At 28.1% G+C, this 18485-nt stretch overlaps 1 protein-coding gene across 2 annotated transcripts in view; it reads left to right on the forward strand.

Annotated features, from left to right (window-relative positions):
* The window catches only part of LOC111622222 (kinesin heavy chain-like), a 101460-nt gene that overhangs the window by 67317 nt on the left and 15658 nt on the right, over nucleotides 1-18485 (forward strand). For both annotated transcript variants that reach the window (XM_023364574.1, XM_023364575.1), the window contains exons 4-12: nucleotides 856-960; nucleotides 7672-7720; nucleotides 12622-12677; nucleotides 12762-12849; nucleotides 12927-13051; nucleotides 15131-15235; nucleotides 15319-15467; nucleotides 15549-15697; nucleotides 17745-18007. In XM_023364574.1, coding sequence (XP_023220342.1) covers nucleotides 856-960; nucleotides 7672-7720; nucleotides 12622-12677; nucleotides 12762-12849; nucleotides 12927-13051; nucleotides 15131-15235; nucleotides 15319-15467; nucleotides 15549-15697; nucleotides 17745-18007 — 1089 coding nt within the window. The remainder of the gene's footprint in view (nucleotides 1-855; nucleotides 961-7671; nucleotides 7721-12621; nucleotides 12678-12761; nucleotides 12850-12926; nucleotides 13052-15130; nucleotides 15236-15318; nucleotides 15468-15548; nucleotides 15698-17744; nucleotides 18008-18485) is intronic.

Genomic DNA, 18485 nt, shown 5'->3' on the forward strand with positions numbered 1-18485 from the left:
ATCTGTGACAGAAGACTCTTACAGGTTTGTGAATGAGGTAGCAGCACTGTAGTTGAAGCTTACTGTGATGTCAGATGCAGGATATAAAAGCATCTGTCAAGTTGAATACAGACAAATCATGCATTCTTCCATTTTCTGCTTTGGTTATGCATTTCATAGTCTTCTATTATGGGTATTGGCTCACTTTTTCCCATTGTTCAAACACCAGTATCTGTTATTTTTCATTCCACATACACTGTTCCAATGCATCATGCAGAATCTTGTGACATCATGAATTCCCAGTGTTTATGTTGGAAATTTTCAATATAAGATTTCATTAACTACAAAATAGAGATAGAACATGTATCACTGTTAATGTAACATGAGCATATGTCACCCTGTACTTCTCCTGCAAAAGTTTTAATGAATTCCATGCTTTCCACGTTCTTGAGATTTCTGCTGATTGGTCAGGTTATTTTATGACCACCTTACAATTTAAATTCAGCTAATGTGAAAAACATTCCATCTAGTTTGAATGTAACCATTGCAATGATTCTTTAATGTTAATTTAATTTCAATTGATTCTAAATTCTAATTTTCCATTTGGAATTATGTTATTCTTTGAAAACTTGAGGAAAGCCATCAAAACAGCTGAAAACGTTTGCAGTGGATAAATTATATGCTAGTTTTAAAGGTATTTGCATTATATTATCGTAATGCAACTAGTAGGTTTTTCTTATATCATATTTAAGGAGTTTAGATTTGCTGAAGTTTAGTTACATATAAAAATTTATTACACAGAGTTAGATCAGATCGGAGTTATTTGATTTTACTGACATGAATCATGAATATTAATTTTTTGTTTTATTATTTTAGGGTGTTCTTGGTGATCCATTCCAACAAGGTATCATCCCACGAATTATTAACGATATTTTCAATCATATTTATTCCATGGATGAAAACATTGAATTCCACATCAAGGTCAGTATTTTTCAATGCATTTGATTTATAAAATATATGCATTTAAATATGTATATGTTACTATATATAGATAAGTATAACAATATAACATATCATTAAACCTCACATACATAGATAAGTATAGATGATGATAAAATGTTTAATCAAAATAAATTTTTTGTCTGTAAACAGACAGAGTATGAAATTTTTTTTATTTCTGAAAGCTAATAACCGTGATTATTTTAGTGAATTAGTTAAAAAATGGAGTTAAATTTATTAGACTGGAAATTATAAATTTAGAAGTGACTCCACCGATTGCGGCGTACTACTGGGTGGGAGAAAGTGTGTCGGCATGCCAGGAGTTGCAGCACGGGCTCAAGGAGTCACTTCTAAGCATCAGTCGTAAGAGCTGGTGGCTGAAGGTGGCTGGCTTTCTTCTCCTCGGAGGAATCGCCGGTGTTATATAAAAAAAATTATAAATTTAGTTGTTTGATGATGTGAAAGCAGTTAACATAAAAGTATTTAATTAATAATTTTCTCAGATAATTAATTAAAAACTTTCTTGAATTGTTCTGAAAGTGAGAGATAAATTTCTTAAAAGTATTTAACAGTAATTAAATCTGACTTCTTAAATACAAGCTGAAATCATAATTAGAAAAGGAGTCTAAGCATGAAGTCTGTAAGTTACTAATATAAATTATTTGAAGTCTGATAAAGATTGCAGTCATAAAATAATTTTATCTTACAAATAATATATACATTATTCTTTTCCATTTTTGTTAAAAGTTCAAGTTTAGAAGAGAGATTACCACATCAAATAGTATTGTAAGTTTTTAATATTAATAAAAATCTCTAATAAACTTGAATTTCTACAGGAATATGGAGGCAATACTGCTTATCCCCATGTCTGTTTATGGAATGCAACTGACTTGTGATTATATGTTGTGAACCAGAATTATTTCCTAAAGAAGCAATGCAACTTTTAATATGTTTTGATATAATTAATTTTCTAAATTGTTTATAACCTTATCTACTCAAATTTAAAAAAAATTTTACTACTAAAGCCAACCACTGCCATATGCTATCAGGCTATATAATGGCTATAATAAAAATAATAAATTACCAAACACTAGAGGGAGGAATTAGGATAGGAAAATTTTCCTATCCTAAATTTTTATATTTAAAAACTTAAAATAAAAAAATTAGTAAAGAATTAATATAAAAAAAGAATAAGATAAATTTAAATTAATCAAATAACAATGCTACATTCATTGAGCCATAACTTGGCTAATTAACTCAAACCAAGTTATGGATAATTGAATTTGGCTTCATCATTTGATTAAATTAACCAATTTGGGTTTGGAAAAGGATTGCTCTACAATTTCACTAACCTAATAGGTATATTATCAATTATATTATCTGAATCATAGTGAACTGATTTTCCTTTTTCAGAATATTAGACATACTAAAATTTGTAGAGTGAATATGAATAACAGATTAATGAATATGTTGATGTTTTTCAAAGGAGAAAAAAGGAGGACAAGCTGCTCTGCTGTTTTATTGTTTACTACATGAGTAATTGTTTAATAGTGTAAAAGTGGTTTAGTTCTATACCATTAACTTTATTTTAAAATGTTGTTCATGCTGTAAAACTGTTTTAGAAATAAAGTTAATATTTTTAGCTTTATCAATAACTAAAAATATTTCCTCTAGTTAAAAATTTTACTTCAAATATTCAAGATAAAGCAGCAAACAATAATAATGGTTTTGACATGCTATTGTTTTATGAAAGCGTGATTACATTTATTCTTTCTATTATCAAAAGAATAGTCGTTAAGCAATAGTACATTCTCCATATTTGTTTTAGCTTCTCAAAAAACAATAATTTGTTATTTTCATTTTAGAATCCACTAAAAAAATTTTAGTTGTTGAAAATTTAAAAGAAATTCTGTTGTTTGGATTTGAATAATCTTATTCAGAAATTCTAGAAAAATATATTTCAGTGATGAAGATAAATTTTATGGCAGTTAAAAGAAAATTGGAATTTATTGCATGTCAGTTTTAAAAGGGAAATTGTGTCTTGTTTATTGTCGGGATAAAAATCAATGCTAAATAAGTTAGAAAAGTCAAAGATCAACCAGAAAAAATGCTTTTCAAGACCTCAATATTATCTCATTGTCAGATTGCGTTTTTTTTAAAAAGAACATTCAATCTGATGAGAGAATTGGGCTTTGAACAATGTTTTTTCCTGGTAGATTTTTTACTTCCATTTATTTAGTGGTTTTTTTTTTTGTATTGATGATAATTAAAGAACTGTTAATCAATAAGAAGATATTTATATTGTTAAAATGAAGAGAATTCTGAAACTTAGACATACAGAAAATATTTGTGTTATGAAATATGAAAATAAATACAAGGTAAATACAATGTAATATCAAAGTAAATATCTTGATGATCTTACAGATATGGAACTGAAACAATTTCAGATTAAGGAGATTGTCAGATTATAGGAATTAAGACAAATTCGACGGTGTAATCATTAGGAAAGGAAACATTTGTTTATTTGCATAATATTAGTACATAGTATTAATCAAAAATTGTATTAATATTAGTACATTTATTAATCGTATATTACTGTATCAGTCTTTTTAAAATAATTTTCAATTGTCTTTTTCAATTTTGTCATCTGAGTACACTGCCGCCACTGGTAATCAGTATTGCCAAGTTGTGAATTACCACTAAACTTAATAGAAAGTACAATATTTTTGGTGGGAAATTTCAGGAGATCAAGTCTTATATGAATACAGATATCCCTCATATAACACGGTAGTTACATTTTTGAAAAAGTGCCGTGTTATGCAAATCCCTGCTATACAAGACAAAGGACTAGGGCAAAACATAGGATTAGATTCCAAAAGTTAGCAAAAGTATAGCCTACTGTTTTTTTCCATAAATGAGCTTTTTTGTTGATCTTGGTCAGAAATATTAGTAATGTCTTCCTTTTTCTTATTTTTACCATAAAATATTTTTATGGGTGACAAAATAAAAATATGTTATTAATTGAAAATTTGTTCTAGGTGGTCCTCGTTTGTTCAGTCGCATATCGAGTGATTNATTTTTACCATAAAATATTTTTATGGGTGACAAAATAAAAATATGTTATTAATTGAAAATTTGTTCTAGGTGGTCCTCGTTTGTTCAGTCGCATATCGAGTGATTTTTTTTCCAAAATTTGTTTGAATACTGAATCGTTTGAGTTGGGAACAGTTTGAGTACTGAGATACTGCTGTATTTTCTTTGTCATTTTTACGAATGATTACCTACCTATGGTTTAAAAATGTTTAATAACATTTACCTAAAAACGTTTAAATAAATTTTACTAAATACAAAGATTAATCTATAAAATCAAAACACAGTGATAGTCTTATTAAGGGCTGAAATAAATAAATTTTACTAAATACAAAGATTAATCTATTGAATCAAAACACAGTGATAGTCTTATTAAGGGCTGAAAGCAATGACAATGACACCTGGTTGACAGGAAAGGAAGTAAAAATTGTACTATTAGTTTTCATTAAAATAAACCTGATGAAAGGCACAAAAGAAATTGAAAATTTCAATATTGTAGATTTGAGACAACAGGTATGCTTGCTTGAATAAAAAAAATATAGAATAACACAATTTACACTCAAAAACTCTGAAATTTTGTACAGAGGATTTCCCAATTTCTTGAACTCTGTTAGAGCGAAACCATGTTATAGAAGTGCCGTGTTGTACAAGGGATACCTGTATTTATACAGTATTGTGTTATAAAATACTGAACCTGTTTTTGAGCAGCCTAAGATTTCAAGCATCTTTAATATTGTACCCAAATTTGAGTGTTCAAGCTTTCATCAATATCATGTCACATTTAGAGGAAAGATGTTCAAATTTAGTGGGAATTGGCAGCTAGGATGGTAATATTTGAGAGTTGACTAGTATCAGATTAAATGGATGTGTCAAACTAGTGAATGTACAGATTATCAAGATTGTGTTACATTTATTTTATTTTTTCAATACAAAAAGAAGGCAATGTTCTTTGGCAAGAAAAGCCTTCCCCAAAGAAATGAGAGACAATAAAACAATGGTAACCCATAAAATACACAAAAATAAAATATGTAAAACAAAAATTTACATACTAGATAAAAACAGAGTAAAACACTGTGTGTTAAAACAAAGTAAAGAATGCCTTCAGATTCAGAATCTTTTATCATGCAATATTTCATGCCACATGATAAAAGTTCGAATAATTCTAGAAGAAAAATGACACTTGGTTATAAGTATGTATTTCATTTGAATACACACATCTTGAGCCTAGTGTTTTGTCAAAGGATATATGGATCAAATAAACTATTAAATCTCTCACAGTAAAGAGTTCTGTCATAATATTTTATTTGTTTTTATAGTTTGGGTAAGCTCAACTATTCACATACAATCACAAGAGAAGGATGAAAAGTAAATTACAGAACTTATTTAAAAACATACTTTATTTAATGCACTTTTATCTTTGTGTTTAACTTAGTTGTAAGTTGAGAAATTTGTGGGTGACAAGAGAAAAAAGCATTGCAATAATTTTTTTCAGTATTTATCTGAATATTATACTCAGGCCAGTTTAGGAGGACTCTGTATCAGATTGTAAAATAGAGTAATTGTGTTAATAAATTTAAAATCATCATCATAAGCAACTGTGGTAGACAAATTACTATAGAACAAAAAATCAGCATATATTTGAGAAAAGAAGGGTGCTTAAGAGAAAGCCTTGCCATACATTCTTTAAAGAACACATAGCTATTACCCATACTCAAAATAGTATCAACCTAAATAATGGGATGGAAATTAAAATAAGTTATGACTTCATCAAGAATCATAAAAGGTGTTGCAAATGTGAAATTAGGTAGAGAGAGACAACAAACTTGGACACTGGAGCTGTGAAGTTCATTTTGTATACTTGTAAATTTAAATCTTAATTTTTTTTTGTTAATGTATATATTTTCTTAAAATTGTTTTCTAAATTTAAAATATGTAGCCTGAAGAAAGATTGGATAATACCAATACAAAATGCATTATTAAATAGGCAAATAAAGTGAATTGTTTTAATCTTGGTCTCTGTTTTATGCAGATAATTAAAAAAGATGTGATAAGGATCACTAGTCTCACTATTAGAAAAAGAAAGTTTTACTCATTATTATATCCATTCTATTTTAATAATTTTATTTAAACAGTTTACAAAGAAAACAACTATTTACATAAGAACTGATTAGAGAAAAGATGTTGAGAAAACTATTTACATAAGAATGATTAGAGAAAAGATGTTGAGAAAACAAAACAGCTATGGACTTCACATATATAAATTCTAGCAATGAGCGCTGTGTAACTTTTATATTAATAAACAAAAAATAAAATTGTGTGTGGTGCCATGTTATCAGATTTTTATAAAAACCTTTTATGTTTTTAATTACTATAAAATGGCAAAAGCTTAATTTTGAGGGTAGGGGTGAGTTTTATAAGAAAGTGTAAATGTTAATAACAAATAAAATATTAAGTTCGACCTCTCTTGAGATACATGATCCCCTCTATCTCCCATCCTCTTGACCTTTTACCACCAAAATTTAATAGCATCAATGCCCCCTCATACCAAGCCATCACTTTTTGTTATCTACAATTGTTACTGGTAATATCTTGTTAGAAAATGAAAGTTTAAATCAAGATGTTAAAATAGGAGTCATCAGAAAGAATGTAAATTAGAATAGAAATGAAATACTCAAGTTTTCAAAATTAATTTTTGGCAATAAATTGTATATATGTGAATAATGTACAAAACTAATTAGTTTTATTGTGGTAGTGAAAAAATATAAGAAAATTGTGAAGGACATATCTAAAATCCAAATCTTAATATACGAAATAAATTGATTATTTGCCAGAAAAAAATCTTTTTATTAGCTGCAATGTGCTCTACAAAAAGAAAAACATTTTTTTAATGTTCTATTAAAGTATTTTACAAACTGAATTAGACAATATAAAATTAGCTTTACTTCCACTTGATAGTTACATAAAATTTTTCACAAGCTCCTCAGAGAAGTCTAGCATTTCTTATTTACAAACACAAGTTCAATTCTAGAAAGAATTATCAAGAAATTTTCTAGTTTCTTTTTTCTATTATTACTTACAAATTACTTTATTTTAACAGATTGCATGTTTAACTGGCAATATCTTCTTTAGTAACACTAAGAAGAGTTTTAGTCAAGGATGGGATTTTTGAACAGTATTTAAAACAATTGAGAGTTTATAAAACTTCTTTAATATGTGATGATAATGGCATTTACATTTAAATTAAATATTCATTATACTGTATTAATTTTGCTTATTTTGAAGTGGTTTAATTCATGTTTTGTTAGTAGTAGTTCGTGTTGTTACGAATATTCAGTTGTTTATAATCTTAGACCATTGTTTGAAATTTAAAATTTTAAACAATATTCTTTAGAATATTGTTAGGCAGGTTGGATAGCTCTTATCTTTTCAAATGATTAAAATGTCGTCCATAAAACACTTGTACAAATGTATATTCTCTTTTGAGAGATTGGAGAATATGGTAACTTGCTTAATTCTAGCAGTGTTTGGTACTAATTGTAATTTGTGAAAATTATGTCATTGAGCAAAATAACCTAATATTTGTGTAATTTTATTTTATTACAGGTGTCTTATTTTGAAATATATTTGGACAAGATTAGAGATCTTTTGGATGGTAAGAAAATATATCAAATAATAGATTTTAATTAGTATATTTAAAGATCTGTTGTTTTAATTTTGTATTAAAAGCATAAAGGTAACATCTGATTATGTTGATTAAAGAATATAAATAATATAGAATAATAAAGAATGTGATAGTCATATCTTGATGAAGATGTATAGTTTTTTTTTTAATATTCTTAGTAATATTTACAGCATTTAGTAGTTTTTTCAAAGAAGTATATTCTATTTTCACTAAAATTAAGTACTGATTTACTTGTAAGATTTTGGATTATTGCTGTAAAATTTTACTTAAAAAACAACATAAGTAATGATGTTTCTTAGAAAGATAATTGAATTTGTTTTTATTGATGGTTTTCAGTTCCTATATTACAGAAAACATATTTGATCATTATAGAAAAATAAGTGTTTACATGATTTGTTTTCTTAATAAATTATGATAGCAGATATTTTTTAGTTTATGATATTGTAGGTTTAAATTCTATTTCATAATATGGATGTTCATGCTTGCTGATTTTAATTAGATTTGGGAGCAATCACAATACATAGTGTAAACACTATGTATTGTGATTGCTCCCAATACATAAACAATACATAAACAGTAATTGATGGGATTAAAAACATTTAGTGAAATTTGAAAATTACGTGTTTAGCTTTATTTGTTGAAAATTCTTATAATTTGATTGAAACTGTACTTATTACTAAGATGAATCTCTAAATTCTCGTTATTAGCTATTTTACAATGAAAACATTACAGGGCCATTTTTCAGAAACATTTGAGAAATGGGCCCTATTATTTGGACAAGAAGCTATTTGTATTTAGGGCTATGTGCTCACCAAGTTTCATTTGAATTGGAGATACAAATGTCTGGCCATCTCCTTGTAAGATAAAATATTTATTTTTTGTACACTCTTGCCTAATTAATGATAATACCAACAGCTGATCATAATTATAAGTATATACTTACAAGTATGATTATAGTTCAAGTGCAGGTATGATAAACTCTGGTCTCATTTTAAGATTTAAAAATGATTTGAAAATTTTAACTAAGTTTTAAGTAACTATGGTTTTTTTTAAGTTAGTTTAAAATTATAATGTATTTGGGTATTTAAAGCACTACTTGAAATACAAGGTTTCAACCATGTAATAGAAAGTTAAACATCTATGGTATAAAAATCTTTCCATTGTCTAGTACTAACATCAAAAAATAGGTCAGTAAATCAGCTTATTAATTAGATGATTAGATTATGTTTCCAAGAACAAAATAAGAATTTGTGAAGCACTCTTTGTTTTGTTGTTTTAGATGAATGTCAGATTTATATATTAATTATATAATGTAATTGTTGAATAATTATCTTGATTTTATCATATACAGGTAACCCCCGTATAACACGGCACTTCTATTGCATGGATTCAGTCTAACACGGTTTGAGAATTGGGAACATCCCCATATAACACGGTGCTTTTATAGTACGGGTTCACTCTAACACGGTTCGGGAATTCGGTAAAACCCTCGTACAACATGAAATGTAATAAAGGGTGCGTTCTTTTATATCTCTGCGTAACTCCGGCGAGCATTCTAATTGTTTTCGTGGCTACTTTGAATGCTCTTTCAACAAATAATCCATTTAATGGTTAAATTTTACAATTGGAATCCTTCTTTTGCCTCTAAAAGCTCATTTTAGAATTATAGATTCCTTCATCACAATACTATCTATAGTCCGGTTGCTGCCATCTTTCTTTCGCCGTCGTTCCTAAATGCCTACAAACAGTAGCACACTCCTGTTGCAGAGCGACCGCTATTAACGAACGCACCCAAAAACTGTTACCAGTTAATGATGCTCATGCTGAGATCATCATACAGGATGAATAATCCTCTGGTAAAATATTTACTTAAATAATAAATAAGTAATTTACCTATGAAAAAATGGAATAATAAATCCAATTTAAATAAGGATTTAACAGCATGTTTTTNCCTCTGGTAAAATATTTACTTAAATAATAAATAAGTAATAAAATGGATAATAAATCCAATTTAAATAAGGATTTAACAGCATGTTTTTTAATTTTTGGAACATAACGCCCCCTTTTCGCACTAGTTCTTTGTTTCGTATAACATGGCAATTTTTTGGAACGTAACTCCCATGTTATATGGGGGTTACCTGTACTAGAAATTCCCCTGTTAAGCATGATTGAATACTTTTTATCAGAAAGTAGAGATTGAAGAGTTGAGAAGAGTAGGGATTTCAAGAAGAGTTGTTAATATTTCTTTAAATTAAGTAGTTTATACTATCTGTTGTAACATAAAGAGCAGCAAAATAAAATTTCACCTGGAGTGGACAAAAATAGTAGGAGTTATAGAGAATTCACTTACACACAAACAGATTTAAGCCTTTATATTAAAATAATATTGAGATCTTTCTTTATAAAATTTCTTTATACACTTTCTGAGTAAACACACTATTTATACTACTTTTATACTATTTTTACTCTTTATACTATATTCTGAGTAAACACACTATTGTCTTTTAAAAGATTTCCTTGCTGTCTTTGTTTAGTAATAGACACTTTAATATTGTTTTGATGATTGACATTGTGATGCTGTTTCTGCAGTTCTTGACGAAGTCATTTTTACTCAATATTACTCAAGTCAGACTTCACAGCCTTCAGGGGTCTTGGTGGTTCTTATTCTTTTAGATCTAGAATTTACTTGACCAGTTTTACTCTTATGCTTTTCCCTAGGCTTTTTTTTTTTCTGACAAAATAGCAAGTTTTTTAAAATCCAGATTGATAAAACAAAGATGAATTGTATGTACATTAGTTAGATGAGCAGTAATACTTTCTGAGTTATAAGCTTGTTAGATCATTACTTCTGATTTGATTAGAACATCACATGGTCACTATGGAAAGATTTTAAAATATTTGTTGTAGAAATGACATGATAAGGCTATCTTTTTTTAAAGTTTAAATTTTAAATTTAATGAAGTAAGTTTAAAATATGGTATTTGCCAAAATGTTTAAAAATGGAAGTTAAAGAAAATTTTTTCATCAGGCATGAATTAAATGAGGTCACTGACATAAACTGCAACATAAGAGAGATCACTGATTCAAAATCGATAAAATGTTTATTCTATAGCTAATATCTCTGCAAAATAAGTAACCTATACTTTCTGTCAGAACATAAATATAACCAAAATTTCATCTGGATTGGACCAAAAATTGCAGGAGTTACAAGGAATTCACACACAGACAACAGTTTTTATATTAGTAATAGTCTATTTATGTAGATGGTTTTTTTTCAACCTCCGATGGTCCGTAAAACCAAAGACAAGTGTAAATAACAAAATAAATTTATTACCAAAAGTTAAGTATAAACATGGTTACTTTTCGACATAATCATCGTGAAGATTGGGGCATTTGTCATGTCTGTGGATGAGCTTTGCATCCCCTCTTCATAGAATGTTGCCAGCAGTGACTTGAAATGGGCCTTAACATTGTTTTGAAGATTGTCATTAATCTCAAATCTCTGCCCTCCTAGCCACTTTTCCTGTTTGGGAAAGAAGTGGAAGTCTTCACTCATCAAAAGTGTGAAGACTTTCACCCAGCTTGGAACTTTTTAAACACCCAGTGAATAGCCTCAATTTAGCACTGAGTGATTTCCATCTTTTTCCTGAACTGGAAATGTGGCTAGGAGGGCAGAGATTCGAGACTAATGACGATCTTCAAAACAACATTACGGCCCATCTTTAGTCATTGGTGGCAACATTCTATGAAGAGGGGATTGCAAAGATCATCCACAGATATGACAAATGCCTCAATCTTCACAATGATTATGTTGAGAAGTAACCATGTTTGTACCTTGCTTTTGGTAATAAAGTAATTTTGTTATTTACACTTGTCTTTGTTTTATGGACCATTGGAGGTTGAAAAAATAATCCTCATGTTTCAATCTAGCGAATGTCAGTAAATTAAATGAATTAATGCATTTATTAATTTTACTATTAATTTGCATATTAATAGCTGTTGATCTCACTTTAAGATTATTATATAGAAATGTTAAATTTAGAAACAAACAGGAATAAATTTGAGGTAAAAGTAAATTAAATATTATTATTGATGAAAATTTTAATTATATTTTATTATTATTACATATTAAAGCCAAACAATTGCCAGATTGCTGACAACACAATCACACTTAAAACAAACCTATTGCCGGCGTGTATCTTATAAAAAGTCATCCCACAAATGTTTTTGAACTTTCCACAAGTATTCCATTTTCACCTTATTCAGGTGGAAATCGAATACTTGCGGAAAAATCAAACAGATTTCAAATCAAATAGTTCTCCAAATTCCGCTCCAACGGACATGCACCATTGTGCACATGTGTCAATCACTACAGATACTTCTCCAGGAGAAGTTGCCAGGCTGGTGATAGGTTGAGCTCTTCTTTTTGATTGATGCATGCATTTTTATGGCTCATTTTCACAAGTATTCCATTTCCATCTGAAGAAGAACTTCATAAAGTTCGAAAACATTTGTGAGACGATTTTTTATAAGATACACAACGGTAATAGGTTCGTTTTAAGTGTAAGTGTAGTATACTTCTGGTGTCGCTAAAGGGTTGAACAATATGACAACACAATCACACAGTAAGGGGAAGTTTTGGTTCGAGTCCCACTCTACCTTCTAAATTAATTATTAAAATATTAATTTAATTATAATTATTAAATTTAGCAAGTGATGGTGCCTAACATCTGTCTTTATTGTCAAATTACTTAGCATTTAATTAATAATAGGAATTGGCATATAGCCCGATATAATCCTACAATTGTTTGACTTTAATATATAAAACTATGACGTTTGGGTGTTTATATTTGTATTATTATTATTTTCAGTTTCAAAAACAAACCTATCGGTGCATGAAGATAAAAACAGAGTTCCTTACGTTAAGGTATTAGTTTTTTGCTTTATTTATTACAAATATATCATAGTATGATACAAACAAAATAAATTTTTTTACTCATTCTTATTGTAGGGTGCCACAGAACGTTTCGTCTCCAGTCCAGAAGAAGTCATGGAAGTCATCGACGAAGGAAAAGCCAATCGTCACATCGCTGTTACCAGTAAATTATCCAAAATCTTTTACATAGCTATCACATTATTTTCAGATCATCATTTACATCACAAATTATATTTACAGACATGAATGAGCACAGTTCTCGCAGTCACAGCGTTTTTCTCATTAACGTGAAACAAGAAAATTTAGAAAATCAGAAAAAACTCAGCGGGAAATTGTATCTCGTAGATTTAGCAGGAAGTGAAAAAGTTAGTATTTTGTAGACAATAATTTTTCTACTATTCTAATGGTCACTGCTATAATATCAGTAATAATTAGTACATTATTGATTTTTAATAGACTTACTAATACATTTATGAAATAGTACAAAATCTAATAATTAAATATCTTTGAAATTAATATGAATTTATGAATATCTGTTATAACATAGTAAAAGCATAGATTTATTAAAATCATCTCTATGTTAATCAATTAAAAGTAAGAGAATTGTAATCAACAAAAAATAAATTGTTTATAACTCCTTATTTCTAAACAATTTCCTTTAAAAATGGATATTTTGCATCCCAAAAAACTTAATATTTTCACACAAAATACCTATATTTGATTCTTACAATTATTTCGACAAAGAACTTCCTATTTTATTTAATTCTGTTACGTTTGATTACACATTGTATTATAAATTTAAAATACAAAATAAAAGACAAAGATAACATATGTAACTGTCTGTTAGCATTACATAAAAATAACTTATTTTGCAAATAGTTCACTAAATAAACTAATACAAGAAATAATATTGAAATAAAGATGTAGAGGTTGTTTTAATGAAATAATTATTTGTTGTGTACTTATACTTCTATTGGTGATCATTAAAAGTGTCTGTTATGTTATGTTTCTATGGTAATAGGATGTGTTTTTAAAACTTATAATTTACAAAATTTTGATGTTTATTTTTCTTCTTAGAACTGAAGTTGTAGTTTTTAATTTTCAACAAATATAAGATGGTAAAAGATGATATAAAATTATTAATAAAAAATTCAGCAATGAATAGCAAACTTTCCCAGCAAAAAATATTTGTTTAAGAAATACATTAGCAAAGTTTAAAATTGTGTGTGGTCACTGGTGCGATCTGTTATGAGGTTTTATTTTTAAAAAAACTTGCATATTATTAATAATTATAACATGTTTATGGTAAACTGAAAATGTATACAAGTAAAAGAAATTTCATAATTTGGAAGTCTTTTGAGATATGGCTCACACTTTCTTAATATCTCTCAATTCAATAGTAAAATTTTCCTGAAAATTTCTAGAAACATTTTACCCTAATATACAAACCTCACTGAAAAATTTCAGAAATTTTCAACAAAAGGCACAAGAATTAAGATTCAAAGTAGACAGACAAATTCATGTTCCATTCACACAAACATCCATACATACGTAAACAAATTACAACTTTTATTACATTTCTTGAAGTTCTGATTACCATACTTTTTCTCTGTTATATAACAGCCAGGAAAGTAAAATTAATCAATGGTCTTTCAAAGCTGAAACTTACCTTAACATTAATCAGTGTCACACTTTCCTTATGTCTTCCAACAATACTATATAAGAAACAAGTGTTTTTGACTAGTTTATGAGCCTGCTTCAGATTTTCACTTTTAAATTTAATGGTTTAATGAGTATTTTCTTATGCAGCATTTGCTGGAAGAGATAAGGAAGGTGTGATATTGATTAATGTCAAAATTAATCATTCTTTAATCATGACATTTTTAATTTACTCTAGCTAAGCTTTCTTGTTGTTTGAATTACTTGTTTGATACATAGAATCCAGCTTCGAGTTTAGTATTTTTGCTGGAAATTTTTTTTTAATGATTTATGATAGAATTGCAATTAAAAAGCAAAGTAATTGAATTAAATAATTAAACATTTTTCATATAATAAATACTATATAAACATAAACCCAGTTTTTAAGTAATGCGAAATGATTTGCCATAAGGCCAGATAGAAGTCTGGGTAGTTGGCAATGTGTCTTTATGATGTGCAGGAGTTGCGGGTTTGAGTTCCACTCTGGTCAATTCTTGTCTTCCAGGAATTATAAATTAAAATTCATTTATTATAATTATTAAAATTATTACAAGATGGTAGCCAAACAACCTACTTTTAACGAAATTACTTTACATCTAATTATTAGCCGTATTATACCCGATACCATAGCAGATAGTTTGGCACTTATAAATACTATTTAAAAGTTCTAATTATGGTATTATTACTATATTATTAACAAAACTAACACATGAAATAGTCTTTATAGCTAATTGTGTATTATTTAGGTAAGCAAGACTGGTGCAGAAGGAATGGTATTAGATGAAGCTAAAAACATTAATAAATCACTTTCTGCTCTTGGGAATGTTATTTCTGCTCTTGCAGATGGAAATGTAAGTATTGTTTCCACTTACTTTTGATATAAATTTAATCAGATTTTTGATTAATTACAATAAATTGAAATGTAAATTTCTAGAAAAGCCACATTCCTTATCGAGACAGTAAACTGACTCGAATTCTTCAAGAAAGTTTGGGTGGTAACTCCAGAACCACAATTATAATATGTTGTTCCCCAGCATCATTCAATGAAGCGGAAACAAAATCGACTCTCGAATTTGGAAGAAGGTAAATGACTTAATATTTTGAGTTAGCTATGAGACTAATTGTAAGTAAGAAATCTAAAATTACATTAATTTTTTTTAACAGAGCAAAAACTATCAAGAATACTGTTATTGTTAATGAAGAATTAACTGCTGAGGAATGGAAGAGAAGATATGAGAAAGAGAAAGAAAAGGTTGCTAAGTTAAAAGCTCAACTGGCAAAAGCTGATTCTGAATTATACAGATGGAGAAATGGTTAGTACAAAAATTTGTTTTGTAATAATTTCTAGACAATTCTATACATACATATTGAAAATAAATATATATTATATAAAATATATATATTTATANATTTTCAATATATATGTACAGTTCTCTAGAAATTATTATAATAAATATGTTTTACTGTACATGAAGAACATATTTTATAAAATAAAATATAAATATTTGCAAAGTAAATAAAACTGATTCATTCATATTTCATAATTCAGAGTAACATCTTTGTTTGTTTCTTTTTATAACATCATTGTTATAAAAAGAATATCACTAATGTACTATACATAGTAGTAGTAAAAGATGTAAGCCAGAATTTGTATTCATAATTTACATTTCTTCCAAAATACTCTTAGTAATTTATATATATTATACATGTGAGTTAGAGAAAGCTAGGATAACCAATTAATGTTAGCTTTATTAAAGTTATCAAATACTGTCTTCTAAATAAGTCAATATATTTCCAAAAAGAAATCGGAGTTTATTTTAAGAAAAATCAAACCAAAACAGATATAAATTCTATTACAGTGTGAACTTTGATACAGTGAACAGGCAAGGAATAACTAGTTTTAGCTTTTTGTGTCCAGAGTTTATCATAAGAATGATCAAAATGCATTGAAAGTTACACTAATTTACTCAATATTCAGCAGAACTGCATTTCTGAAGCACTTTTATTGTTCTTTATGGCCACTCTAATTTTCTACCACTTTGAATAAGATCTCTAATTAACTTTTGTTGGCCATTAATAATAATGCTTTGGCCATTTCTTCTTGACGTAATGATTTTTCTTGTGTCTGCTATTCCACTCACACAAGAAACAACAAAATTTAGTATAGCCAAGCTTCAAACCCATTAATAATGCAATGACTTTTAAATCATGATATATGATCCAATTGTACTTGTAATAATGAATTTTTTTAAGAAGATTTTTATATTTTTATGGCTCTCTTTCATTTTAGTTGAATAAACTAATGGTACAGAAGGAAATTTGTTTTCTATTGTGAAAAACACAGTGTTAATACTAATTTTAGATGAATCAATGTAAAGTCTCCATTCCATGGTATTATGTTTATGATCCAGTGCATCCTTCACAGCACTAATATTATTGCAATAAATTAAATCACTTTCTTCAGAATAGTAGTCTTGAAAATCATCTTGACAATAACGAAAGAAACACACCTTAGTTGTCTGATGAAGTAAATTCCAACCTTTCAGTCAAGAAGCTAAAAGTTCAGCCTGTTTTTTACACACGTTCAGATCCCTAACAAGATCATTTAGCTCACCTTGAGTTAATAAATGAGGTTCACAAGTACAGGTGGTAGCTACAGTCGCTAAGGGGTTAAGGACACACCAGGATTTGAACAAATTTCAACATGGGATAGGTTAATATATTTTTTTGTACATAATTGGTTTTCGAACAACCCCAGTCCCGAATTGTTTCAGCTAATTGATGCTCTACTGTATATAGATGTAATGTCAGTCAACAAAACAGAAAGGTTAAAGATCTGTAAAAAATTAATATTAACAGCTTTTAAGGATTAAAGTGATGAAAGTTTTGAATTGCCTAGATATAAAATTCTTTTAAATTGAAAATGTTGCTGATTTGAAGTGCAATGGCAAATGTGATTTGAATCACATTTGCCATTGCAGATTTTTTTTCACATATTCTCTGTTTGGAAGTGCTGCTCAACTGGGAAGACTCAGTATTTCTTAGTCTGAAGTATGCATATCTGAGGCTGGGAAATACTGGTCTTATGTACAAGTGACAGAAAGTACAAGTGAGAGAAATTTGATAACAATGACCCAAACTCACTGTTCATAAAAAATTTTTTTAAGAATTTGAACAGATTTTTTTTAATGCTTTTTTTTGTTTATTTTTAACTTATATAAAATAAAGCACAGAAGTAATTTCAATTTATCAATACCTAGAAAATTTCTTTTTATTAAAAATGATTATAAACATCTTTTCATTGTTAAATAACTAAAATAATTGAGAATAGAATTGAGAATAGAATTAAAATTTTTACAGGTGAAAATGTTCCTCAAGATGAACAAACATCTTTGAAAGACTTGGAAACAAGTACGTTGAGTCTGTCAGACACCTCCTCCATTACAAGCATTCCGGCAGTTGTGGCAAACGTTCCTTCGGAACCACTCAGCAATGATGAAAGATCAAAGTTTGAAGAAGAAAGAACTCGCTTGTATGCACAAATGGATGAAAAGGATGATGAAATCGATCGTCAAAGCCAGTTAATTGAAAAACTTAGAGAACAGATGTTGGAACAGGAAGAAGTAAGTAATCTTCTAATTTACATTCATTAAACATAATTTTGAAATTTATTTTGCTGCATTTTGTCTGCAATTAAAGTAACATGTCAAAAAATTTTATGGTTGAAATAAAATGGAACTAAAAAAAAATACATTAATGAAAAATTGTGAATACAAATGATTTTTATATTAATAAAATTTGTATTTTTTACCACTAGACAGATTAGTCGTATTTTTTCCGCCATTTTCATTCTAAACCATATTATTATTATATATTTTGACAGCTAGCATTTCAAGGCTTATTTGTAAAAAATTTTGTTTGCTTTTGTGCTATTGTTTATTTTTTGTGTCCCATCAAATATGGAAGATCGAAAGCAGCATTTTCGGCATATTTTGCTCTTTTATTACCGAAAAGGTAAGAATGATGTTCAAGTGAGAAAAAAATTGTGTGACGTGTATGGAGAAGATGTATTGACAGAACGACAGTGCCAAAACTGGTTTA

The sequence above is a fragment of the Centruroides sculpturatus genome, unplaced genomic scaffold (assembly GCF_000671375.1).
Source record: "Centruroides sculpturatus isolate CEXI.00-Female unplaced genomic scaffold, Cexi_2.0 scaffold219, whole genome shotgun sequence".
NCBI lineage: Eukaryota > Metazoa > Arthropoda > Arachnida > Scorpiones > Buthidae > Centruroides > Centruroides sculpturatus.